Source organism: Peromyscus maniculatus, chromosome 19 (assembly GCF_049852395.1).
Source record: "Peromyscus maniculatus bairdii isolate BWxNUB_F1_BW_parent chromosome 19, HU_Pman_BW_mat_3.1, whole genome shotgun sequence".
NCBI classification, from domain to species: domain Eukaryota; kingdom Metazoa; phylum Chordata; class Mammalia; order Rodentia; family Cricetidae; genus Peromyscus; species Peromyscus maniculatus.
The window spans coordinates 15,687,785-15,714,467 of NC_134870.1; the positions used below are offsets into that span (position 1 = coordinate 15,687,785).

At 38.1% G+C, this 26,683-nt stretch overlaps 1 protein-coding gene across 14 annotated transcripts in view; it reads left to right on the forward strand.

Moving 5' to 3' along the window:
* Nucleotides 1-26,683, forward strand: part of Kiaa1328 (KIAA1328 ortholog) — a 284,005-nt gene that overhangs the window by 183,424 nt on the left and 73,898 nt on the right. For all 14 annotated transcript variants that reach the window (XM_042263680.2, XM_042263679.2, XM_076554846.1 and 11 more), the window contains one exon: nt 6,384-6,491. In XM_042263680.2, coding sequence (XP_042119614.2) covers nt 6,384-6,491 — 108 coding nt within the window. The remainder of the gene's footprint in view (nt 1-6,383; nt 6,492-26,683) is intronic.

Consider the following 26,683-nt stretch of genomic DNA (forward strand, 5'->3'; position numbering starts at 1 on the left):
GAGTGCATACCAACTATGACTACAAGTCAATTCCTGCCTTATACAGAAGATAGGCATGTAAGTATGTACATCGATGCTTGTGCCTATAAGCACACATGTGGAGGCCAGAGGAGGACTTCCAAGTGTCTTCATCTGTCATTCTCTACCTTACTTCATTAAGACAGAGTCTACTAAATCAGTAGCTCACCATCTCAACTAGGTTGGATGTCCATTGAGCTTCTGGGATCCACCTATCTAACCACCCCCAATGCTAGGGTTACAAGTACATGTAACCATGCCTGTCTGGGAACTTGAACTCAAGGCCTCTTGCTTGCACAGCAAGTTCTTTACCCACAGAACTGTCTCCCAAGTCCCAGTGGTTACTTTCATCATACTTCAAATGCCATGTGTTTTGTTATTTGATGTCACTATGGAGAGTTAGAGATTAGGTTAGATCCTATTATTTCTCAGTGTAGAATCAGATTGCAAAGAAGTGTAATTAGTTGTCATCATCCTATATTCATGTCTTTCTGCCATCCTATAAAATAAAACAAATCATTAGACTTGTTTAAATTTAATCCTTACTAGTCCTGAATATAGCCTGCCTTATAACTAGTTCTAATGAACATACTCACATTTATACTTCCTTCGTTTTCTATTAAAAAGTAACCTTTTTAAATTTTCCATTGTGTATTTCATAGCATGTGGTAGTGTATTACATAAGGACATTTTTATACAAGTACATGTGTGTGTGCTGATCATATTCACTCTCTGTACCTTCCTTTTTATTTATTTTCACTGGGTACTGGGGTCAATCCCAGGGCTTGTGTTCTGTATAGATCTTTACCCTGATTATTCTTCCCTTAGCAATCATCTCCTTAGAACTGGGTTTCAAACGCTGGGTTGCTGGTTGCTGTTTTATACTATTCAGTATGCATTTTACATTCATATGCATAAAGTTTACTGTTTAATTGAAGAAAAGTAGTAATAAATCAGATATAAGTATATTTAAAATCCTAAAATGTAGCCTTTATGTTCTTTAAAGAATAATGAATTGCAAATTTCCCAAGGGAAATGCCTCTGTCTCCTTGCTTGTTGCCTTCTTGGTCACCATCTTCTATAGATTCTTACAAGATACACTCATCTCTTTATAATACTAGCTTAGAAAAAAGACCTAAGAAATAGAGTTTTTGAGGAAAATCTTGTATGTGTATATATTTTTAAACTATACATATTCATAGTTACTTTTAAACTTTATTTGAAATAATTATAAGTTCATGAGTACTTTTAAAAATGTTACAGAGATATTCCAGATGCCCTTCACCAATGGATGCATGTTACATAATTTAGAAACTAGTGAATTAACATTAGTTCAGTGTGTATGATTATCTGCTGCTGCTGCTTTTTTTTTTTTCTTTGATTGTCTAGTGCTGATGAAGAACACAAACTGTTTCGTCATTATGAAGATTCGAAGATTCGGTATATTTAGGAGTTCTTGAACCTTTTTTTTTTTTTTTTTTTTGTATCGCTTTTTGAGCCCCATCCATGTTCCTTCCTTAAACTTCATGTACAGAAATGTAAATTTTTTGTTATGGTCCCTGAGATCTGATCCTGGGAGCTGCTGCTGCTTTTCTTTGCCCTGTGTTATTCCTCTTCAGCTCTAGTCAAGTGTCTGACTCTCCTTTTTGGCCTCTTAGTCATAATTAACAATAATCTTGTGAGGTTTGTTTTCTTTCCATATTTGCTGAATTTTTTTTCTTATCTCAGATGAGCATGTTTCCAAAGTACAGTTTCTGCCTTGTTTTTATTTATGTCTTCTGTTTCTTTTTAGAAATTTTCTGCCTTTCGATTTCTTTCAAGGCTATTCAGAAGTGTTCTTTGTGTCTGGGATTAAAGGTGCTATCCTGCAACTAACTTTGTAGACCAGGCTGGCCTCACACTCACAGAGATCTGCCTGCCTCTGCCTCCCCAGTGCTGGGATTAAAGGCGTGCACTACCATGCCGGGCCACACCTTTTGTTTCTTAAACTCTAAAGATTTCTGTCTTCTGGAAAACTCTGCAAAAATAGTTTGAGCTCCCTCATGGATCCATTCTCTCTATCCTAATTTTCCTTTTCAGCGGACTGTTTATTTCCCATATTCAGAATTCCTCTCCTCAGATTATCATGTGATTTAATCAATTCTATTGCAGGGATGACTATTACCCTAGGTAGTTACCATCCACAGTGTTAGAAAATCCTCAGTGTTTTCTCCTCAAGTGCTTTCGGTCTTGTTGATCAGGACTTGTAAACATATACAACCCATGAAACAGCGCCCAGGCACAGTCCTGTCCGTCTTCAGACCTTATCTTACTGGCCTCTGCTGTCTTCAGCATCTGTTAGAGGGCTTTGTGGTTCTGAGTCTTGGCCATCCCAGTTCTGCCATTTCATTTGCTGTTTGTAGCTCTGACTATAAAACAAAATTCTCCCAAGTCAAGAAGTTCTTGATCAGAAGCTTCAAGTGAGGTGCCCAGATAAACAGTCACTTCAGATAATGGGATGGAGGCTTTTTAAGACAGATTCTGCCTGTGGCCCAAGCTAACCCAAACCTGTGTTTTCTCCTGCCTCCTCCCAGGTGCTGAGGTTACAGCTTTGACCACACCTGGCTGAAGACATTTTTAACTAGAGAAGGTTCTTTCTTCCTGCTTTTCTACTAGGAAATCATCTGATCTACCTCTGGTTTCTTTCTCACTGGGTTCTTTAAGTTATGGGATATATACAAAAGAGCATCATAGTATATTTTGTATAATATATTCTATAACTCAGTTCAATTTTCATTGTTTTAGAAAGGTATTTATTATTTTTGCCCAAAACTATGTGGGGAGAATACCTAGATGAATAAAACCTGATCTCTTTCAGTGTGTTATGCTGGGATGGGCCAGAAGTGAGGGCCTTGATTTATCTGTTTAATCAGTATCACAATTCACATTTCTAGGCCAAAAGTCAGCCTACTCTCTGGCCTGCTTTTCAGATTCTGGCAATTTTATCACTTAAGAGTTATCTGAAAGTCTGCCCAGTAGGGTCATAAACCAAAAATATCTGTGGTGAATGAACCCTCCTAATACAGTGCCTTTATTTTTACCACTTCTGAATTTTAAAAACTGATAAAAAATTATTTCTAGATTAGCTACTGCTGATCATCCTAGTTTGCAGAGCTTTCTATAATTTGCAGTTATCTCTGTACCCATTTGCCCCATTTTTCCTAAGAAATGTTTTTCTCTGAAAATGTATCTGGTTGAAACCCTTTCCATATACTATTCATCGTTCTTTCTCAAGCCATACCTTCTCGTCTGGTTTAAATATGTTTGCTTTCCTTTTCCATTTATCTACACCTTACTTAATTTTAGGTCTGGTTTCTTTCTCACTGGGTTCTTTAAGTTATGGGATATATACAAAAGAGCATCATAGTATATTTTGTATAATATATTCTATAACTCAGTTCAATTTTCATTGTTTTAGAAAGGTATTTATTATTTTTGCCCAAAACTATGTGGGGAGAATACCTAGATGAATAAAACCTGATCTCTTTCAGTGTGTTATGCACAGTCTCACACACTAATTTATACATAATATGGACTATTGTATATCTTTACTGAATTTGTAATTTAAGTGGTCAGATAACTCAGTTCAATTACAGTAATAAATTAATACTGGCTATGCATACAGCATTATTTATTGTGCCTAGGATATTCAGGAAATGTATTGGAAAGACACTCTATAATTGAATACCAAATGAGTAGCATAGAATTAAAGAAGTTAAAGTAGTTCAGAGTTTGGGGATGAGACTTTCCCATTGAAATGCATTTGGGAAGACAATAATACTTACTAATTCTGATTTATAATTGATTCTTCCACCTTGAGATTGCATAGTCAATGCTTTCAGAAAGTCTTGCTTTGTGAGTCCTTTCTAAATTGGTCAAAGAAGATTTATCCAGAACACAGTTGATTGCAGTGCCAAGAACCACCGTACATTCTTTTGGAAATAAGAGTAAAGTAGTGCATTTGTAATGAGTAATGTCAAAGCTCTTTATAAATATTTGTCTTTGTCTCTGGCATCTAGAGTACACATAATGTATACCTAGCTATGAAAAATGTACCACCTTCACCACTTAAAAATGTATCACCTTGGGCAGAAGCTATTCTGACTGCTGCTGTTACTATTTTTCTTACTCCTTTCTCATAATTGCCTGATTTTAGCATTTTATACCTTCATTTACTAATGACTTGCATGTCACTACACAGTAATAATACTGCAAATTCCATCTCTCTGTATATCACCATGTATAGTCACAGTTAAAAGAATGTCTTTTGATGGTGACAAATACTATGTTCATGGTGATTTTACAAAACACATAATAGTTTTATTTCATAGTTTTTGTTTGTTTGGCTGGTTGGTTTGGTTTTTCGAGATAAGTTTTCTCTATGTAACAGTCCTGGCCATCCTCGAACTCTCTTTGTAGACCAACCTGGCCTCAAACTCTCAGAGATTCACCTGCTTCTGCCTCCTGCATGCTGGTATTAAAGGCATACACCACCACCACCCGGCTTTTATTTCATAGTCAAAGAATAAACATATAACCAAAGAACATTTTCTGAAAGACTGAAGGAATGGACATTAGGCATCACATATTTGTTGTCAGTGATTGATCACCCTTCCCTTCTCAGTATATACAAGGATGGTCTTAATCTCTGTAGATAACATACCTTCTGTCTTAGGTTTTCTATTGTTGCGATAAAACACCATGAACAAAAGCAAGTCGGGGAGGAAAGGTTTATTTCATCTTAGATTTCCAGGTAAATAGTTCATCACCGAGAGAAGTGAGGGCAGGAATTAAGCCAGGTAGGAACCAAAGCAGAAGCCATAGAGGAATTCTGCTTACTCACTTTCTCCCATGTTCTGCTCAGCTTTCTTATAACCCAGGACCACCAACACTGAGGGGAACTGCCCATAGTGAGTTGGACCCTTTCACATCAACCATTAATCAAGAAAGTGCCCATAGGCCAGTCTGGTTGGGGACATTCTCAATGGAGGTTCCCTTTTCCCAAATGACTGTAGCTAGGTCAAGTTGACAAAAGAAATTAACCAGGAGACCTAGTTCTATTTTTGTCTGTGGCCTAAAGAAAATATGTTGTCACTGATATCCCAGCTTTTTGAAGTGTCAACATGAGTAGTTGGGTACAGAGTCAATAATACTTGAGAGTTGCAAGAGTTTTTATTTAGACCAGGGTGACTTGAATGGCTTCTATTTAAAGTGTTTCCTCAAAAGGCTCATATGTTGGAGACTCAGTCACAAGTGCAATGTTCAGAGATAGAGCTTAAGGGAAATGATTGGCTCATGAGGACACTTGTCTAATCAAGTAATTGAGCCAATAGAATAATCCATTAACTCATCAATGAGTTAATCTTTTCCATTAAAGCTATTGATAATTTATAATTTGTACCATTATTATGAAGTGGTAAAATCTACAAGGCAGGCCTGCTTGGAGGACTAGCTCACCAATGTATGCCTTCGATGAGAATTTCTTGTCACTCTTTGCTTCCAGGCTGACATGAGTTGAGCAGCTTTTCTCTGTTATGCTCTTCTGCCTCACCTCAGGCCCACAGAAATATAGCCAACCTATTATAAGCTGGAACCTCAGAAACCATGAGTCCACTAAATCCTTCCTCCATTAATTTATTTACCCAGGTATTTGTAACAGTAATGAACATTGGGATGGCTAATGTTGGTTCTTGACATGACAGGGTGTAGACTCACACAAAACAAGCCACCGGGCATGCCTGTGAGGGATTATCCTGATTAGCTTGATTGAGGTAGGAAGACCAAACTCTAAATGTGGGTAGATGGCTGGTTCTCTGAGCTCAAGTCCTAGGTTACATAAAAGGAGGAAGGCTAGCTGACGTCTAGCATTCATCTTCCGCTTCCTGACTACAAGTGCAATGTGACCAGCTGCTTTGAGGTCTTACTTTGAGGTCCTCCCCATTGTGACGGGCTACACCATCAAACTGTGAGCCAAACAAACCCTCTCTCCCTCAGGCTTTTTCTGTCTAACGTTTTAACACAGCAACTGCAAAAGTAACTAACACAGTGAGCAAAGCATTCAGCAATGAATAACTGGAAGCTTTCACCTTTCGGAACTGAGACATAAAGTGCTCCGAAAACATTTACAATCCTGAGTTTTTCCATTATGTTCTAACCAGCTCAATCTTCCCGCATGTGTCCATAAAGAAAATTTGATGGGCTTACTTAATGTGTATTTAGGAAGTGTGTGTGTGTGTGTGTGTGTGTGTGTGTGTGTGTGTGTGTGTGTGTGTGTGTTGATCCTGTCAGTGCTTTGGGATTAGAGATTCTTAAATTTATTTTTACAGGTTAAGGACTCAAGCTGTATTTAAGTCTCGAGAACTGGTTGCTGATAATGAATTTACTAAACCCCAAGAACTCGATCTCGATGTGAATGGTAGTGACTCTGGACCAAGGTAAACCTGAGGGTGGGGGATGGCAAAATACTAAGAATATACATTTTTAGAATGTATTTGATAATCGTTTATAGCTTTATGTTCATCATTAATTTAAAAAAAACTGTTGATAATGGTAGTATTGTTGAGGCAAGGTCTCAATTGGCTCAGGCTAACCTTGAGCTCATTATATGACCTAGATTAGATTGGCCTTAAACTTCTGTTCCTCCTACCTCTTCCACCAAGACACAGAGGTCATGTGTATGAGCTACATGCCTGGTTCTTATTACTATTTTTGATCACTTAAAACTACATACATTCTCATTTTATAATTTTGAAAAAAAATTGAAAAGAATAAAATTCATTCACAATTCTACCTCTCAGAAACAATCTTTAAGCCATTTTTATTTGTATTCATAATTATTGTGTTCTATATTGAGTAATAAAGATTATACTTATACAGAGTTTTATTTATTCACCCTTTTCTGGTATCATTTAATACTTTGTAAACTGTGTTACTTTTAGTCAGCAAATATTGATTGTGTAGCTATTATGTAGCTACTGTATGCCCCAATATTTCTTTATTAGCCTGTTCTACATTTACTACCATTTTAAAATTGATGTAATTTCATTACTGATCTTTTTGTAATTAATACTCTATGAAAACTATTTGAACCTTGTCTTTCCATGAATTATTATAAACATTAATGCTGCTGTAGATTCGTTAGCCTTCTAAAAACCTATTTTGTACTGAGTAAAACAGTGTACTTCTATAGTTGGGAAACTTTCTTCAGTCCAAAGAAATATACCTTTTGCAGTCTATTGGGTCTATTTTTGTGTGGCCTCTTCCTGGAACTTGAGTTAAAATTCAGGTGCTGAATTTCTTAGAATTTCATTTCATTGCCTCTTTTTCCTCCTCTCCTATTTCTACTAGTCAGCTTTATCTTTCCCTCTAGTTCCTAAGAAACTTTCTGTATTTTATCTATCAGTGCTCCTGTTGGATTTTATTGTTGCTGTAATTCTTAATGTTCTTCAAATGCGCCTTTAAAAAATATTCACCCATTCTTGTTTTATATGTGTCATATTTCTCATAACTCTGAAGATATTTATAGTAGGTTTTGAAGCTGCTTCTGTTCCTGGTACATTATTCTGTTTTCAACAAGTTCAAGTTTGTTTTGTCCACACATGTCTAGTAAGCCACTATTATTTCTAAGCAGAAGCAGTAAACAGCTATTAAAAGCTTTTGATGTCTGTCAATAAAGTTTGTCAACTCCTGTGTTCCCTATGGTTAGGTAGAAGCCACAGGGGCTCCTGCCTATTTCCACCCCTAGGTCTGTTCTTTTGGGTAGTCAGTTCTCCTAAGGATAAACTGTAGAACTAGCTGGGGAAGTTGGATGGGAGCATTTTATGAGCTAGGCTGCTCCTAGTCAGGTTTTCATCACTATGACAAAATACATATAAAAAAAAGCTCAAAAGGATGAAGGGATCATTTTTATTTCAGAGATTTCAGTCTGTGGTGAGTAGGTCTATTGTTTCTGGGTCTGTGGTGAGGCAGAATATCGTGGTAGAGAACACTTGGAAAAACAAAGTTGTTTACCTCATGGTAACCAGGAACCAGAGAAAGAAAACAGACCAACATTCCAATATCCCATTCAAGAGTGTGTCCCCAATGCTGTGTTCTACAGCTCATCTGAAGGTACCACCAGCAACTAGAAATCCCTCAGAATATTTAAGATCTAAACTATACCTGCTGGCAATGTGAGGAGCTCTGTGGGGAAGATGAGGCTCTTATATATTCTTTCACCTAATATCCCGCAAGTCTAGAGTCATTCTTATGTGTATGCATATGCATGTGTTCATGTGTGTGCGTGCATACAGAGACCAGAGGACAATCTTGGGCTCATCATTCCTTGGGCTCATCTACCTTGTTCATATAGTATTTTATTAACTCTTTGAGAATGTCATGCAATGCATTTTAATCATATTTACCCTCCTCTTCTCCCCCTAACTCCTTCCAGATCCATCTCCTATTTACCTTGTTTTTGGAAACAGCAATTTCTCTGGCTTGGACCTTGACAATGGGCTGGCCAGTTAACCTCACCTATTTCCACTTCCCCAATGCTGGAATTACAAGCATGTGACACCTATCTGGGCATTGTCTTTTATTTGTTTGTTTGTTTATGTTCTTTGCTTTTTACGTGGGTGCTAATGATCCAGCCCAGCAAGCATTTTACCCACTGAGCCCTCTCCCCAGCCAGCAGTCTCTTTTTCCACTTTTCTTGAGGCAAACCTCCAGTCTTCACCACTAGATGGAGACAGAGAGACAAGGGCACCTGGTGTTTTAAGGCTCAGGCCACTGTCAGCCAGGTGATTGTCTTTTTTTTTTTTTTTTTTTTCTTTTGGTGGCAGGGGTTGTTTTTTTGTTTGTTTGACTGCATTCTTGCCTGCCCTGAGCCTTTCAGGAATTCTCTGGAAAGGTTCAGCCTTTTCCTTCCCCACCATGGCAGTCTTTGATTTTTTTCCCCAGTTGGCTCATTGAATTTAACTCGTATCTGCTTTTCAGACTTCTGAGCTTGGTGACATCTTTTACCTGTTGTCACATTTCTAAGCTTGATAAGCTTCAGTCCTTCTCATCCTTTTCCTTTTCTTTCAGAGAAGCTTCAGAAGGGACAGAGTTATGTTTTCAATCAGGCGAGTAAATTGGCTTTCTCATGTTGATTTGAATAATTAAGCAACACTTGGAAATTTAATAAACAGAAAGAGAGAATCATTTGTAATTAGCATTTTCCCAATATTCAAATAAGATGACCATTTGTCCTCATTCATTAGTACTCTGTAGATTTTCATCCCCTGGTGGTTTGTGTAGGGGCCTTGCCATTTTTAGTTGCTATGTCATAACTCTTTCTATTCCTGTTTTTGGAGGGGGATGCAGGGTCTCACTGTGTAGACTTGTCTGATCTGAAACTCACTATGTGGACCAGGCCGGCCTGGAACACACAGAAATCTCCCTGCCTATGCCTCTCAAGTGGTGAGATTAAAGGTGTATGCCACCGTGCCCAGCCTTTTTATTACTTTTTAGTTTAAAATATTTTTCCTATTAATATTATTTTTATATATGTATATATATATATATCTTTACTTACATGTGGCATAAAACAAAAATACTAGCAAGTCAAAACAAGAAAATTAAATACACCTGTAATCTCATCATCGAGGTACAATATCTGATAAAGTCTACATCTGATAAATCAGTATGCTTTACATATTAATAATACATTATGTTTTATAATCTGTCACATATTCAAATCATAATCTTCAAATATTTTAACCTTCATTAAAATTTAAAAATTAATACCTTTTTATCTTACAAATAGTAAGATATTCTCTTTTAAAAAATAAAATGAGGCATATCTAGAAAATACCAGTCTTCTTTTGTTATGTATCTTATTCACTATCCTGTTTTGATTGAATCAATTATTGGTACCTTGATATGTAGCTTTCTAAACCTTTCTTAATGCTTATAGACACAGCACGTGTATATACACTTCTGATCAATCTGAACACATCAGGCCTCCCCCCTCCACATAGTACTTAATGATTATCAAGTTTTTAGATAGACAGCTGTAGTAAGCAAATACTCCTCCCCCAAAAGGGGTTTGTGAGATGGCTCTGTGCTTAAAGGTTCTTGATCCCAAAACCTGAGTTCCATCCCAGGGAATCTACACGGTGGAAGGACAGAACCAATTCCTGAAAGCTGTCCTCTAACCTCCACACTGCGGCATGCACACTCTCTCTAAATAATAAATAAACAAACATAAAGAATAATTCTCCCCCAACGGTGTTCATGCTCAAGATCACTGGAACCTCTGAATCTGTTGCTTCATGTGGCAAAGAGGCTTTGCAGGTATGATTAAAGGATTAAACCCTGACATGGGGAGATTACTTTGGATTCTCCTAATGGGCCCAGTCTAATTACTGGAGTCCTTAAGTGTGGAAAATCTTTATGTGCTGGTTCAGACACATGGGGGGAAAGGAGGATGGAGATTATAAATATGGAAATGACTCAACCTGCTCTTGCTGGCTTTAAAGATGGAGGAAAGAGAACACAGAACAAGGAATTCAAGTAGAAGAATAAGAACAGACCTTATCTGACAGCCAGCAAGGAAACAGCACCCTCAGTGAACGAGATGCCCTGTTGACACATGAACATTACCTGCGTCAGACCCCACCAGACTTCTGAGTCACAAAACTAAAGTAATAAGTCATTTTATTTAATCTAATTAATTCGTGGTAAGTTCTTGAATAGTGAATAGAGAACAACTACAAGTGCCACTTCCTTATTTATAAGTGCGTAACAGTCTATGGTCTCTATAGGCAACTTAGCTGGTGAGTTTCTATCACCAAGCACTCAAGTTATTTCATGTTCTTTAATATTGTACACAATGATAAGGTAAGCATGATGGAACATATGTTCTTGTGTTCTGGTAATTTGTTTTTCTTTTACTGAAAATAGATTTTTTCATACAATATATCTTGATTACAGTTTCCCCTCCCTCTACTTCTCCTAATTCCTCCCTGCCTCCCTTCCATTCAGATCCATACCTTTTCTGTGTCATTAGAAACAGGCATCTAAGGAATAATCATAAAATAAAAAATAAAGAAATCAGAATATGACAAAACAACCAAACAAGAAAAGCAGCCAAAGTAGAAACAGAAGAAATAAACATAAATGCAGAGACCCACACCACACATTTGTACACTCAGGAATCATATAAAAGCCCAAACTGGAAGCCATAAGAAGCCAAAAAGAACCTGTAAGGTAGAAAGAAAAAACAAAAAACAAAACAAACAAACACCCTCACCTAATATTGTGAGACAAAGAACCTTCAAAGATGCTGTTTGTATTGGTCATCAACTGCTGGGCATAGGCCCTACCCTTAAGAGTGGTTTGTTTTCCCAGTGAGACTCCCTTAGAGAAAAGTAATTTTTCATAAGCAAGTGACTATCAATTGGAGATAGCTTCTGGGTTAGGGATGGGTGGTGTGTCCACTTCTCTCAGCTCTAGGGCCCTGGTCTGGTACAGACCCATGCAGGCCCTGTGCATGCTGCCGGTCTCTGAGTTTGTATGTGTGCCAGCTCTGTTGTGTCTATAAGGCCTTGATTCCTTGATGTCCTCAATTCCAGATGGCTCTTTTGCTTTCTGCCTCCTCTTCCACAGAGTTCCCTGAGCCCTAAGGGTAGGGATTTGATGGAAATATCCCTTATAGGGTTGAATATTCCAAGATCTCTCACTCTCTGCAAATTGTCTGGCTGTGGGTCTCTATATTTGTTCCCATCTGCTGCAAGAGGAATCTTCTCTAACAATGGCTGAGCAAGGCACACATATATGAGTGTAACATAGTGTCATTAGCAATCATTGTATTGCTGTATTCCTTTAACAGAACAGTAGTATTTATATTTCCCATAAGCCTCTGAACTATCAATCTCAAGTTCTTGGCTACCCTAACAGTATCTGGTATCAGTTCCATCTCATGCATTGGGCCTTAAATCAAAAAAGGAAGGGAAGAAATCAAAATATCTTTATTTTCAGATGATATGATAGTATACATAGTATACATAAGTGACCCTAAAAGTTCCACTAGTAAACAGTGGAACACACTGAACAGCTGGTAAACACACTCAGCAACATAGCTGAATACAAAATTAGCACACAAAAGTCAACAGCCTTCCTTTATACAAATGACAGACTGAGAAAGGAATCAGGGAAATAACACCTTTTACAATAACCTCAAATTTATAGAAAATATCTTTGGAGTAGCCCTACGCAAGGGAGAGACTTGAATGATTTAAAACTTTAAGACATCAAAGAAAGAAATCGAAGAAGATATCAGAAGATGGAAAGATCTCTCATGCTCATGGATCAGTAGGATTAATATAGTAAAAATACCATTGTACCAAAAGCAATCTCCAGATTCAGTGTTCTGGTTTGTTTTTAAAGGATAGACTCCTCCAAAATAAAGTTAGCAGGCCAGGGGTAATTTTTATAAGATGCTTTGAATAATTTATTATTGTAAATTATGCTTGACAAATTGTTACAGTTTGGATCTGAAATGTACCCCAAAGACTTGTGCTTTGAACCCTGGTTCTCCCTGCACTGTCTTGGTAGGCTTGGGCCCACATGTCATGGTTCCTGTAGTGTAGTTGAAGTTTTCTCTAGTCCTGCCCAGCCCCACAGACCCTGCAGCCGCTTATAAAATAATCACTCAGAAGCTTACATTAATTATAACTGCATAGCAATGGCTCAAGCCTTTTGCTAGCTAGCTCTTATATCTTAAATTAGCCCATAACTATTAATCTATGTATCGCCACATGTTCTGTGGCTTTACCTGCATCCCATTGCATCTTGCTCCTTGGGCGGCTCACTGGTGTCTCAACTCAGCCTTCTTCCTGGCTCTCTCTTTGAATTTCTCGCTTGCCTCTAAGCTGCCTTGCCATAGGCCAGATGACTATTTATCAACCAATCAGAGCAACACATGTTCACATCCCAGTAGTATCTCCTGTGATGTGAGTAAGTGCCTGCGTACATTCCAGCATCCATGAGCTGGACTGAGACTGTGAGCAGAAATCAACCTTTGTCCTTAAGGTGTTTCTGTCAGATACTGCAGTCATAGCCATACAGATAACTGGTGCAGCCATACTAATTCTTTCCTGAAAGTTTGTAGCTATTCAAATTCCCATTTTTGATTTGTGAAAGTTTTCCTGACTGGTGGTCAGGTGTGTATAGTGAATGCTCTGAAGACTAGAAAAGCAATGGGCAGGCTTTAAGCTTGGTTTCCAGGCATTATGATGTGTGTGCTCTACAACTTTAGATTGTGAAGCTAGTAAGGGAAGATTATATAGTGCTTCCTAGTATGCCGTGATGATGAAAACATAGACTTTTAAAATACTGGCATATAAGAATTAGTGCAGCTTTAGTAACTGCTTTGACAGTGTGATAGTTGTTGGAAAGCCAAGAAGTCTCACTCAGTAGCTCTTAAATTTTTAAACATAACATGAAACTTAAAAAGGAAATGACAATAAATTCTCCCTGACTCAATTGGCTATGGAAATGGTGTTTGTCTCCATTTATCCAGAAAAGGTAGAGCTGCATCAGTCGAGATTACTGTACTGCCTTGAGCAGCCTGCATCATTAGAGCTAGAATGCCTGCTGCTTTTAGAAGACCTAATCACAAACCATTATGAGAATGACCTTCTTTCTACCTCACAAGCTCTTTGACGTTAATAGGAGAACTCCCTAGATAAAATTTAATTGTAAGCTAAATTTTGTTTATTTGGAAATTTAAATTATCTGAGTATTAAAAGTACTCTGTGTATTTAAAATATCAAACTGACTCAAGTGAGGCATTAAGAATTTGGAAGTAAAATAAATGAGATAATGAGAAAGTTAAAAAACATATTTTTTTTATAATTAACAGCTCATTTTGAGTTAATTATATACAATTACCAAAATCTAATTGCAATTTCTTTTCTATTATCTGCGGGAAGAATCACAGACAAGGGAGCTTCCATTGCTGCCTTTCTGCATAAATTCCATAGAATGAAAATAAATAATATGCAAAGCCTTAATGACAAATAAGATCAAACCATAGGGCACAGCTGAGCCAAGCCCTTGGAAAGTAATTACTACAGAAAGATGGACTGACTCAATTCACCAGAATCTCTCACTGTTTACAGGCCCTTTTTATTATTTCATTCCTTGGATGTTTGCTTATTTACTGAACAAAGATGACTTTTATAAAGTAGCCATTTTCTAATTAAACTGACTCCTAAATTTCTCACCATTTTTGTACTTTCACATGATGCTGAACACTTTATTAACCAAACTGTTTTACCCATTTATTTAACCAAACACTCTATTAAATACCTACTACTGAAAAAAAATTAAGTAGGGGCTGGGAATGTACCTCAGTAATAGACCATTTGCCTAGTGTACTAAGATTCTGGGTTGGATCCCAGCAGCTAAATAAATAAATGTCAGTTTTGCTGAGTATGGCAGAAGTGTAGCGAAGCTATTACCTTAAGGAATTGTAGGGAGAATAAGGACTGGGTGCTGGTATAGACAGGAATGACAATAAAAGCTAAGAGTTTTTTCTAGATCTAATTGTCATTGATTTTTTGGGGGGGTTGGTTATAGATAAGTACATAAAATATATTCAGAGTTGAAAGTGTAAAATATACTGTGAAGCTTCACAGTTTCTGTTCTGAATGCTGATTCCTACTGTATATAAGTTCATTGGGTTGTATAGACTCTGGGTCGCATTACTTTAGGTTTGTGATATTTTTATTTATTTGCAGGATTTTTATAATAAAATAGATAAAATAGTTTCATAAAGGTACAAGAACTTTTAAAATTATTAGTTGTAATAAAATACGGCTTTTCAAAAAAAGTGGGCAAATATATAAATGTTTATCATTTATTCAGAATGTAATTTCTATGTAGGAAGCATAGGAAATAAAAGATAACTATTTACAAATACAATTTGAGCTGAGTCCTTAAAAGTAAGGTTGGACTTTGAGAGTCCAGGACCTCCTCTCCCTCTTCTGCCAGTGGGAAGGAGGTGGAGAGACTCTTAGAGAAAGTAAGAAATTGATACTTGTGTGTGAGGACCAGAGTCAGGAATGTTTCACTGCAACTATAAGATTAAGGGAAAATTCTACTGAAGAATAAATTAGTAGATTGGATTATATTTAAAAGGTTTTAAGTATCAGGTCCCAGGTTTAGAACCTGAGTGATATAGAGGGAAAGATGTCAGAGAAAAGAGATTTGTGAAGAGGTAACTAATTTGATTTTGAAGATCCCTGGTGTAGTGGGGTCCTGAGGTTTGCTCTTTGTAATAATTAGCTACAGCTTTAAATGCGGTGCACCCTAATCTCCCTGTCTGTGAGGGAGAGTGTCCCTGAACACTTGTAGGAGTCCTCCCATCCTTAGCAGTTGGACTGGTAATCAGGGAGGATTCTCAGGCAAAGCTTTCCAGTAGATGACTAAGAGATGGATCCAGATCTCTTCAGGAACACCAGAGAGAGAGAGAGAGAGAGAGAGAGAGAGAGAGAGAGAGAGAGAGAGGAGGGAGGGAGGGAGGGAGGGAGGGAGGGAGGGAGGGAGGGAGGGAGGGAGGGAGGGAGGGAGGGAGGGAGGGAGGGAGGGAGGGAGGGAGGGTGGGAGGGAGGGAGAGAGAACACAACAGAGAGACTCCACCTTAGGGAACACCTACATGTGACACCTTGATGACAAAGGGGTGTTTGTGTCAGAAGTTACAAGGTGACAGGGACTGTCGAGCCCACTTGCCTGTCTTCCTTTCCTTCCCTCTCTCTTTTCTTCCTTCCTTCCTTCATCCCTTTCTCCTTTTCCATATACCTGTTGGCCATTTGCAATGTCTTTTGAAAATGTTTGCTTGATATAATTCCTATTTTTAATATTAAGCTACTTGGGTTTTTATTTTTCTGTTGATTTTTTTAGTTCCTTATAATTCTGTATATTAATACTTTTCAGATATAGTTTACAAATAGTTTTTTTCACTCTTCACCCTAATGTTTGTTTCCTTTGCTGTACAGAAGATTTTCAGCTTAACAAAATTCTATATCTCTTTTCTTTATTTCATGTACTCTTGTGACTTATCCTATGTTTCTTCTAATGTTTTCATTGTTGCGAATCTTCTGATTAGGTTTCAGTCCATTTGGGAACTGAGCTAGTAAGTGATAGGGATCTGATTCTGTTCCTTTGCATGTGGTGCCATTTGCACAGAACCATTAATTGATAAGATTGTCTTTTCTCCAATTTGCTTTCTTACTACTTTTGTCAAAATCAATTAACTGTGGATATGTGTAGGCACAACCTTCTGTTCCTTTGGTATCTTTTTTCACAGTTGACCCAATCTAGGTGTGTGATATAAAAGCTGAGCTCCTAGAACTCAGGAATAGAATGGTGGCTACCAGATGTTGGGAGCAGTGGATCCAAGGACCTGTTTCTCATCGCTCAAATTGTTTTCAGTTATAAAAGGCTCTTTTCTCTTCAGTACTTTTTTCCTAGGCCTACATACAATTTTCAAAGATTCTCTACCTTTTTGATAACGGTATAATCATCAGTTAAAAACATTGAATACCCGAATTGCCCAGCTATCCCACTAAGTAACATATCCATATGAAACTTCTTGTGCATGCTCATAGCTCCATTTTCTCATAGTAACTGAAAGGTGAGGTACTGCAAATGTTCGGCTGATAAATGGTATATAAAATGTCCTGTTCCACAGTGGAATGCTTGGCAGTAGAAAGGAGCAAGATGAACAGACCTAAAGCACAGTTATTGTGGTTCCATTGAAACAAAGTGTCCTGAGGAACAACTCCAGAGATAAAAATTCCAAGTCAGTGATGATGCATTTGGGAAAGGAAAATGTGGAATGAGTGCACGTGGACGTAATGTTTCTTTGGGCTGTGTAGAAACAGTGTAACCTTTGGTTGTGATGGCTGTTGGGCTGGCCTGAACTCACTAATGATCACTTTAAGCAACTAAAACTTGTTTAAAATATGTCGTGTTTTTAGTATTATTGACATTCTAAGGGAATTAAATGTCACTGGGAACTGAAGAAGTGCTTCAAAGCCTTTCTTCAGAATGCATGTCCCCTGCAAGATTTCCCTGCACAGCTGCCCCTGTTTGTGCTGTTTAGGACTTGCTTTTCAACTGATCCTCTAAGATGGCTGTTTGCAGTCTCCCTGTACGCCATAGGTGTGATGGTTCCATAAAGAGGAACAGGTACTATTCAATCCTGTTTGGGATGCTGATTATTTGGTGGTTACTGGTGAGAATATTTAAAAATTATGTGTAACCAACAAGTTTAAAAATATAAATTCATGATAAATATACTGCACATTTTCCTGGGAAGAAGCAAGAAAGGCCAGCACAGCCTGGTGTCTGTATGTGTAGTGCCTGGGCCTGTTCCCTTCTACAACAGAACTTCCTTCTTGTGCCTCAGATGGAGACACCATTTTTCACCCTTGCCCCAAACACTGGCTTTCAAAGGATGGCTAGTAGACTGAAAACAGAGGCCACTGAGGGCCCTTCCAAGCTGTTGTCTACACACGATTTACTATTACTTTTCAGATCAAAGACCTTCAACTAGGAAAAGAAAGCCTCCTGTCCAACCCACCCCCATATCTGGCACACATATGCTTATAATTTGTATCTTTGTGTGTCATAACTTCATGTTCTTGGATCTAGATATTTTTAATCAGATTTGTCATCTTAATACATCAAGGCATATAATACCTTAGTTAGTGGGTTATTTCCTTATATGGCAACTCACAGATTTTTCAATATGATGGATTTTTTTAGCTGCATACCCTTTCATTGGGACGTATATTTATGCATGTGGTTGATAGAAATCAGAGTATTTCCTAAAAATACTGTTGCTACAACTAGCTAAATGCAAGCAATAGTAATAAAATTGTATAACCATTCAAAACTTACCTGCCGCACATGAATGGATAGAGTATCAGTGATCCTATGCTCTAAATACTTACACAAATACTCCTTAAAAGTAATTTTCTTCCAAGCCAAGAGCATTAATAGGATTGGGACACTGGAACTTCCATTTCTGTCTGAGCCTGCTAACTTGGATAACCTCATTCTAGGACTTACTAGGGGTGAGAAGTTTGATTTCTCTTTAAACAGTAACTCCCCGACTTGCTGAAATCTGAAAGGTACAAGTTCTTGTCACAGTATGGAGCAGAGGTGGCATCTTGGATCTTGAACACTTTCTCAGGAGATAGAGAAAAACAACAGACTTGAAGATGACAGCTGTTCACAGTTGTCACTTTTAGTGGCTTTTTTTGAAGACCCCAATAATTGCAAATGAGTCTGAGGCCTACAACTTTTAGTTGATAATCTTTTGGTAGTTTCCAAAGGACTGCTTCTATATATTGTGAACCAATTGACAAAATATGTGCAGGCCAGTTTTCCCATGAAGGAATCTATAAATATATTGTTGTTTCCCTTATACGACTGAAATATTTACTCATTAGATATTTTGCCTTAAGAGGAGGGTGTAAGCACTAAACAAAATAGATGGAAGCCAAAAGTCATTTTACAAACAACCATCCCATCGGCATATGAGACTTTTATGTTCCTCCTATTGAGTACAGGCAGCAAGGTTAAGAATAGTGATTATTAAGTCAATTTATTTATTCTAGTTTTCAGAAGTCCCAAGAGTTCCCTGTGAATGAACATAGTTTTTTAAATGCCATAAAAGATTTTAATTTTAATTAGCAGTATCTTCAATTTGCTTTTCTAATTGCCTAGAGGTAGTTAAAAATATATTTTTTAGATTATGAACATTCATATAAACACATAATATACAAGTAAAAAACAGCAAGTAAGTGCATTCATTATGTTTTGTAAAAGCAGTATTCTCTGTGAAAACATCCATATGTAGGCACTCTGTAGATAGATAGAATAGTTGAAGAGTTATTAGATAATAAGCTAAAAATAACGACCTTGTTCCTAAGTATGCATAAAGTATTTGAGAATACAGTCATCTTGATTGGCCTATGATGGTTTGCACTAGGTACCTGCTGTCTCAGAAGAACTCACTTTTGCATATGAAACAGTGTTAATTTTTTATAATCCTGCAGAGACATTTTTATATTGAGCTCATTTGCTTTCCCTATTGCTCCTGTAGTGAAGATTGATTTTCTGCATTGCTTTGCTGTTTGGCATTTTCTACTTTGGTATACACAGTATGCGAGTCTAATTACTTACCCTTGAATCTGATCCTTGGACTACCTGGTAGACTGAGGCTCTATTGTTGATGCTGTGTTCACCAGAGAAACAGAATCAGAGAAGATAGATATTGTGAGACTTGTTGCAAAGTTGGTTTACACAGTTGGTGTTGGCCAGGTAAGTTTGAACTTAAGTTCTATCAGGAAGGGCAGAGAGAACTTGAAAACATGATAAAGCTGTAAACCTCAGAAGATTTTTCTTCTTATTGAGGACAGTCCTGGCTGTACTTTTCAGTTTTTTAAGAACTAGAATCATTCCCATCCAAATTGCCTAGGATTTCACATCTTCAATTATATTTATAGCTTACCTTGATTAACAGTAACAACTACTGTTAGTGTTTGATTTCATTAGCTGAGGACTTCAGCCTGAGGACTTTGGCACATGGAAAACAGCATCACAGCCTATGCCTTTGAAGTTGTCACCCACACACACATCACTGAACCATACTTAACCGCTAAATAATAAAGTGTCCACCTCTCTGTATCATTATGCAGTGATCCTGCACACCACCGACCTCGTACTGACCCTTTCCCAAGAAGAGAGTGCAAGGGGAATATTTACTACCTCATTTCCTTATAACTAATATGTCAAGATGTAAACATTTTTACTCTATCTGTTATGTGATAAAGGTTTATGAAGAAGGGAGCAAAAATATACATATATTGACATATTCAGAGCCAAATTAGAAGGTAATATTTAAAATTACCACCATTTTCATCTCTGAAAGTAACTAGTATTTATAACCAGTATTGGCCACGGCTAGTATTTATAACTCCTTTTTTCATTACCGATGTGCTTCAAGCAGCCATCTGAGTGCTTCTTTAGTTGGTAGGACTACCCAAACCTTCATTCCCAAAGATGCTGGGCCATTGTGGTCCATTATAGCTTCCTATCAGCTTTCATCTTGGGGATCAGTAACAGAGCCTTTATACTGTAAGCAAACTCCTCCCTTGTATAGGAAGAAGCTTCCTCCCCCAGGTAACCATGATCAGTCAGTCACTCCAGATAATGCAGTAACTGCCTTCTTCACCTGTTAATTCAGAAGTATGAATTGTCTAAAATGTCCAAGTAACAGTGGCAACTTGTAGTTCTGGGAAGCTATTGCTTCCTAATAGAAATGTTCCCTCTTTAGAGTCATTGGAGAGAGAAGCAAAATTTTGCTAGGGAGTAGTAGAGTATAATGAGTGGAGCCATTGCTGTGCCTGCCTTTCTCTCCTAGCCATTGGATCCAAGATATAGAAGAAAGCAGCATCCATACATAGACAAAAGTTGAGAGCAGTAGTTCTCGACCTTCCTAATGCTGCAACCTTTAATACAGTTTCTCATGTTGTAGTGACCCCAACCATAAAATTATTTCACTGCTACTTCATAATTGTGATTTTACTACTGTTATGAATAGTAATATTAATATCTGATGTGCAGGATATCTGATATGTGCTCCCCCAAAGGGGTCGAGACCCACAGGTTGAGAACCATTGGTTTAGGGCATCCTGGAGTAGCTTGTTCATTTCCACAAAGTACCTCTCTGACCCTGTATCTGGGTCTTCAAAAAGGCCATTTCACTGTTCTCTGGAGAGAGCTGCTTCATGATGATGGAGGGATGTACTAAAAACAGACCAATTACTTGAGTGTGAGCATTCACCATACTTCACTTCTCTAAGGGAAGTGATGAGAAGCAGTAGTACTGTACAAAGTGCTGTGGCAGTGGATAAGACATTCTGTAAGTCCATGAGTGGCAATTTTGTCAGAAGCAATATGTGCATCAAAGGAAGAATGCTTTTCTAGAATGAGTATCTGCTCCAATGAGATATATATGCCTACCCTGTCCTGGCCACTGACACTGATGATGCACCGTCTATTAGCATGAAACTGCTATGGTACAAAGTAACAGATAAGCAAAGGGATAAACTGGACCAAGTAGGTATTGCATTAGTATTAGAAGAACTATATATACTCATGTTTATATACTGTCTTAGTCAACTTGAACTTCCATTTAAAAGGAAAACAAAATACAAGGCTTAACATAGATATTATGTATTATTTCCTTAATTTTAGAAGACAGAGCTTTCTAATTGGTTTGCACATGTTAACTTTCTTAATGTGTCCTTGTATAGATTTGGGTAAGATTAAATATATAAGGGAAAACAATTCAGTCAATAGTATGTGTATATCAAATCATATTAGCTGTTTACAGAAACTTAACTGTGTGTGTGTGTGTGTGTGTGTGTGTGTGTGTGTGTGTGTGTGTGTGTGTGTGTGTGTGTGTTTGTGTGTGTGTATGTGTGTGTGCGCGTGCGCAAACCAATTAGATGGCTGTCCAGTACCTCTGCAAACTGGTCATATAAATCATGGAAGAAGAGGGAGGGTTGAGCATCTGTAACAGGCTAAAGCAAACTAAGGAGATATAATACCTAATACAATACCTTATATTAGATACTAGATGATCACAATGATTGATGGAATCTAGTTGTCTAGAGTTTAGTCAGTATTTATGTACCAATGCTGCTTTCTTAGTGCAGTAGGTTTATATGATGTTTACATTAGGGAAAGCTGGCTGAATAGGTATGGGAATTGTCTATATTTTCTTTGGAAATGATGAGACATCTACAGGTATTCTTAGATGAAAGCTTTCATCTTAGCAAGGCATGGGAGTGTGTTTCCCTCACAACCCATAAACTGAATTGGGAGGATTGTGAGTTTAAGGCCTGGGCTACATAGGAAGGCCCTTTCTCAAATATCATTGAAATGAGCTTCATTTTTAAAAATTGAAATGTGAAACGAGGAAGAAAATGCAAACCAGAGACAGTATTGATTTATTTTTGCAAATTAATCTTGATTTTATAATGTATGATTTGGTATGTGTCTATTCTGTGTTATAATATTAAAGTGTTTTAATCATATGAATATATTATTTACTTTAAAAATGACTTACCACAGTTGTTAACACAATCTTAGTTCATTTTTATAAGCTTTCTGACCTTAAAAGAGAATATAATAGGAAGAAAATGCTGATTTCACAGAAGCATTTGAACAAGAATTCTAATAATATCTAAAGTTGTGCATCATTTTATAATACGTTTAAACTTCATCCTGGAACCCCCTGATATGACAGATACTTAAGCTGATTTTTCATAGGAATCTTGATAGGACATGGAAGGCTGAGGATGGCCCTGGATGCCAAGGCCTTGCCTTCCTTGCCTCCCTCTTCATCACAACCCTATTATGGTTTTGTTGACTGATTCATAGTAGTATGTATTTGTAGGTTTTAGTGATTGAGTTACCCAAATAATTTCAATAGTGTTTAGTTGTCACATCAAATTTTCAGTCTGTGTGATCTAATCCCTTTAATTATGAGCTATGAAAACTTGAATCCATGTTTTGAGACAAATTATAGGGTATTCCAAGGACATTTAGTCCTCACCTACTAAATCGCAGTGTTGAGGGACAAGGCCCAGGGATGTATGTGTAGATAGCACCCTGGGTGATTCTGATCCTGTCTAGTAGGGGAAGAGCTAGCCAGGGTCCTCTCCACACTGCTTGTACTTGTGTGAATCAGTGTGGCAGGTGTCCTGCTGTAATGTGACTGGCATCAGGTAAACATTTCATTGTAATACTTGGTCAGTATTTTTAGCAAATATCTGTAGCTTATCTTTGGGTCATTGGAGATTTAAAGTAGTACCGAAGTCACTCTAGCATGCTTTCTAACATGGAAATATGGCTGAGAAGTATTGCAAAGGCAACCTTAGGAGCCATAGTTAAGATCCTCAGATTTTATTTGCAGTACCTTTGGGCAATATAAGACGACCTTGCATCTCTAGTGCATGAAGGAGTAGACAAAACACACTGTCATGGTTTTCTATGGCTGAGTGGTTATTTATATCTATATATTTAGCAGCTCTGCCCCTATTCTTCACATCTCTCCAGTAATCAATGAAGCATCTTACCTAACAGTGAAGACTTTGATGAATCACACTTCTGCACACACACAGAAGGCTTTTTATAGAAGATTATAATCCAAGAGCCCAATTTCAAATAGCAGAAGTTTCAAAGTGTGGTTCATTTGGTAACTGAACAGTAAATCCAGTAGCTAGCTGTGTGTGTGTGTGTGTGTGTGTGTGTGTGTGTGTGTGTGTGTGTGTGTGTGTGTGTGATTAAAAAGGACTATGTATATATATGTATATGTATATGTATATGTATATATATACATATGAATGACTATATCTGTAAATTACATGTCACTACTAACTTTAAAGAAGCATTATTGGCAGTATGCTGCTGAAAACCATGTCTAGTTCTGTGGTCTTAGCGCAGCCAGGGTCTGTGTCGATGTCCATGGCTCTAGTTATCACCAGAAGCAGTACAGATGCCCAGAATCTGGACCAACACCTGAGGCCATATTGGTGTTCAAGGGTCATGCTGCCACCAGGACCATAGAGATGGCCTGTGCTGCTACCTGGGGGCCATGTTAACATCTGGCACAAGCTGTGGCCAAGGATCCATGACCCTACTGCATCCAGGGACTATGTTAATGTCCATGGCTCCTGTTATCATTAAAGGTCATGCAACTGCCAGGGGTCTAAACTGCCACCTGGAGCCATGTTGGAGTCCTAGGACCACACTAATGCCCAACTCATGCTGATCTGAGAAGCCTGTACTGCTACCTGGGGCCATAGTAACATCCAAGCCCAAACTGTTGCTGCTGGCCATGTCTGGGTCCATGGTCCTGCTGCAGCTGGGGTCTGTGCTGGTGTCCATTGCCAGTTTTACCACAGGGGCTCATGTGAACCATGTGTTGAACCATGTGTTGAAGTATGAGGGCTGTGCTAAGCTGGCCTGGCCTCTCAGCAGAGAGATGACCCCAGCATGGGAAAGCTGGTCTTGCTCCTAATAGGAGAGCTCCGTACCCTCTTCCCTTGGGAAAATTGGCCACACCCCTCACCATGGGTGTGGGAGAGCTGAATCTGCCCCTCACCTGAGGGGGTGGTCCCAGAGGCTCAGTCAGAACAACCCAGCCACCACTCAGATACACACATCAGGGACTTTGAGTGGGCAGTCCCCAACATCTACCCCATCTATGACCTGCTGGAGCCTGTGAAGGAAGTGGTCCTATGGAACAATAGCCACAAGATCTCCATGACTCAGGGAAACTGCAGGATATCCAAGAGGTGCTTCGGTGAGGGTTCGGTATTGATGGCGTACCAGAAGCCAGAGGCTTTGGGGGAGACACTACAAGGGTTAAGGGCGGATACAGAGAGACTGGGAAATGAGTGGGATTGGGGTGCATGATGTGATATTCCCAAAGAATCAATTAAAAAATTACATTAATAAAATTTTTTTAAAAGCATGATTGGTTTCTCTTAGGCTCTTCACACTGGGGTAATTAAAACCTTTCACTGTATTCTTATTCAGATCTGGGGCTTTTCATACTATTGAATGGCTCTAAGTCATGTGAGTGCCAGGGCATGACCCATACAAATAGCAAGTAATCATGACTTTGTAGCTGGAAGCTGGCTGCTCCAATTGGGGGCCCTTTTTCATGTTTCTTTGAATCCCTCTAAAATGCTACACCTTCTTTTCTAGCCAGATTTCTATTACGTGCACCTTCATTCAGTGGTGCTTCTATGAATAAGACCTACTAACAACAACAACAACAACAACAAAAGTTAAAAAAATATCTTACTATGTTGCCCAGGCTGTTCAAACCCCTGGGCTCAAATAATCTCTTGCCTCGGCTTCCTTTTACTTTTTTCAAGGCTTTCACAAAATTTTGAATTGAGAATACAAGAAGAGGGTTCATTTTTAAAAATGAATTTATTATTACTTAAGACTTAACAGTTTCTTATTTTACCATGTGACTGAAATTTGGGGTGGGTCCTGTAGTTAATTGAATGTTCATAGCACCTCTATTTATACTAGATAAAACCTGCATGCCATATGAATATACTCAAATAGTAATCCACATAGTAGATTATGTTTTGGCAAAAAAGTGAACTACCACACATGTGACAACTCAAATGAGGCTCAAAGACCTGCATCCCATTTGATCCATTTCCTTAGCATCCACTCTGTAAGAGATGAAAATGTAGTTGTGTCCAGCAATAGGCATGCTAACATGGAAGGGAGAAACCTCCTTGGATCCCACCCCTAGACAAAGACAGGCAACTAAGGATTGCTGAGAGTGGGAGACATCACCTTCCCCAAGAATGAGCACCCTAATGCTTATCCAATACCAAGCCATCGGCCCTGAAGCCATCACATACAAGCAACACTAAAGAGATTCTGCAGGTTGTATTTATATGTTTAAGTGTGTGTGTGTGTGTGTGTGTGTGTGTGTGTGTGTGTGATTTTTCTTTAATTGTTATTATAACAGATGGTTCAATACACATATATATGTCACAATAATGAAGGCCATGAATTTGAGAGGGAGGAAAGGTATGTAGGAGGGGTTTAAAGGAAGAAAGGAAATGGGAGAAATGATATAATTATACTTGAATATTTAAAAAACTAAAATTAAAAAAGTGGTTGTATGAAACATAGTAGCTACTATAGGCATCTGGTGTAGAGAGTTGGATATGACTATATAAGAATAACTTTGAGAGTTCTTTGGGGTAATAAAGCTATTTTGAACCCTAAAGTGCATGTTGGTAAATACTAGGCTCATCACCTGTTATGTTGTAGAGTAGCAGTTATTTAACATTCTGATTGAAAACCTCAAAACAACCATTAGGTAGGTGTGGTAATTTGAATGAGAATGGCCCACTTAAGCATATAAGACTTGCACTATTCTGTCTTTCTGTGTCTCTGTCTGTCTGTCTGTCTCTGTTTGTGTATGTCTCTCTCAGTATCTCTCTGACTTCTTCTGCCACCTACTTGTAGATCAGAATGTAAGATCTCAGCTGTTGCTGTCACTGTACCTTTGCTCCACCGTCATGGACTCGAGCCCTCTGAAACTATAAACCTAAATATAGATATCAAAATCCTTAATAGAATCTTAATGGACCAAACCCAGCAATACAGAATGGTTTATGCAGTATAGCCAAACAGGATTAATTCCAAGTATTATGTGTTGACTTAGTATCCAAAATATCCTTTTTATGTCTGTGTTTTCTTGGCAGTATTCTTTCCTTCTCTGCTTCTCTCCTTGTTGGGTATTACTTCCGTTGGCTTTTGCTTCCTTTCCCTCTGCCTGCTGTCTTAATTTTGACACTTCTATCCTCTTCCATCTTCTCAGCTCATTCTCATAACTTTAGGTCATATTTATATGCCAATTACACTACAGTCACTGTCTCGGGTCACATCTCTTTCCTTCCTGAAGTCTAACACTGTTTTTACAACTGTGTACTAAAATGGTCTCTCAGGAGTCATTTGCAGATCCCTCAAA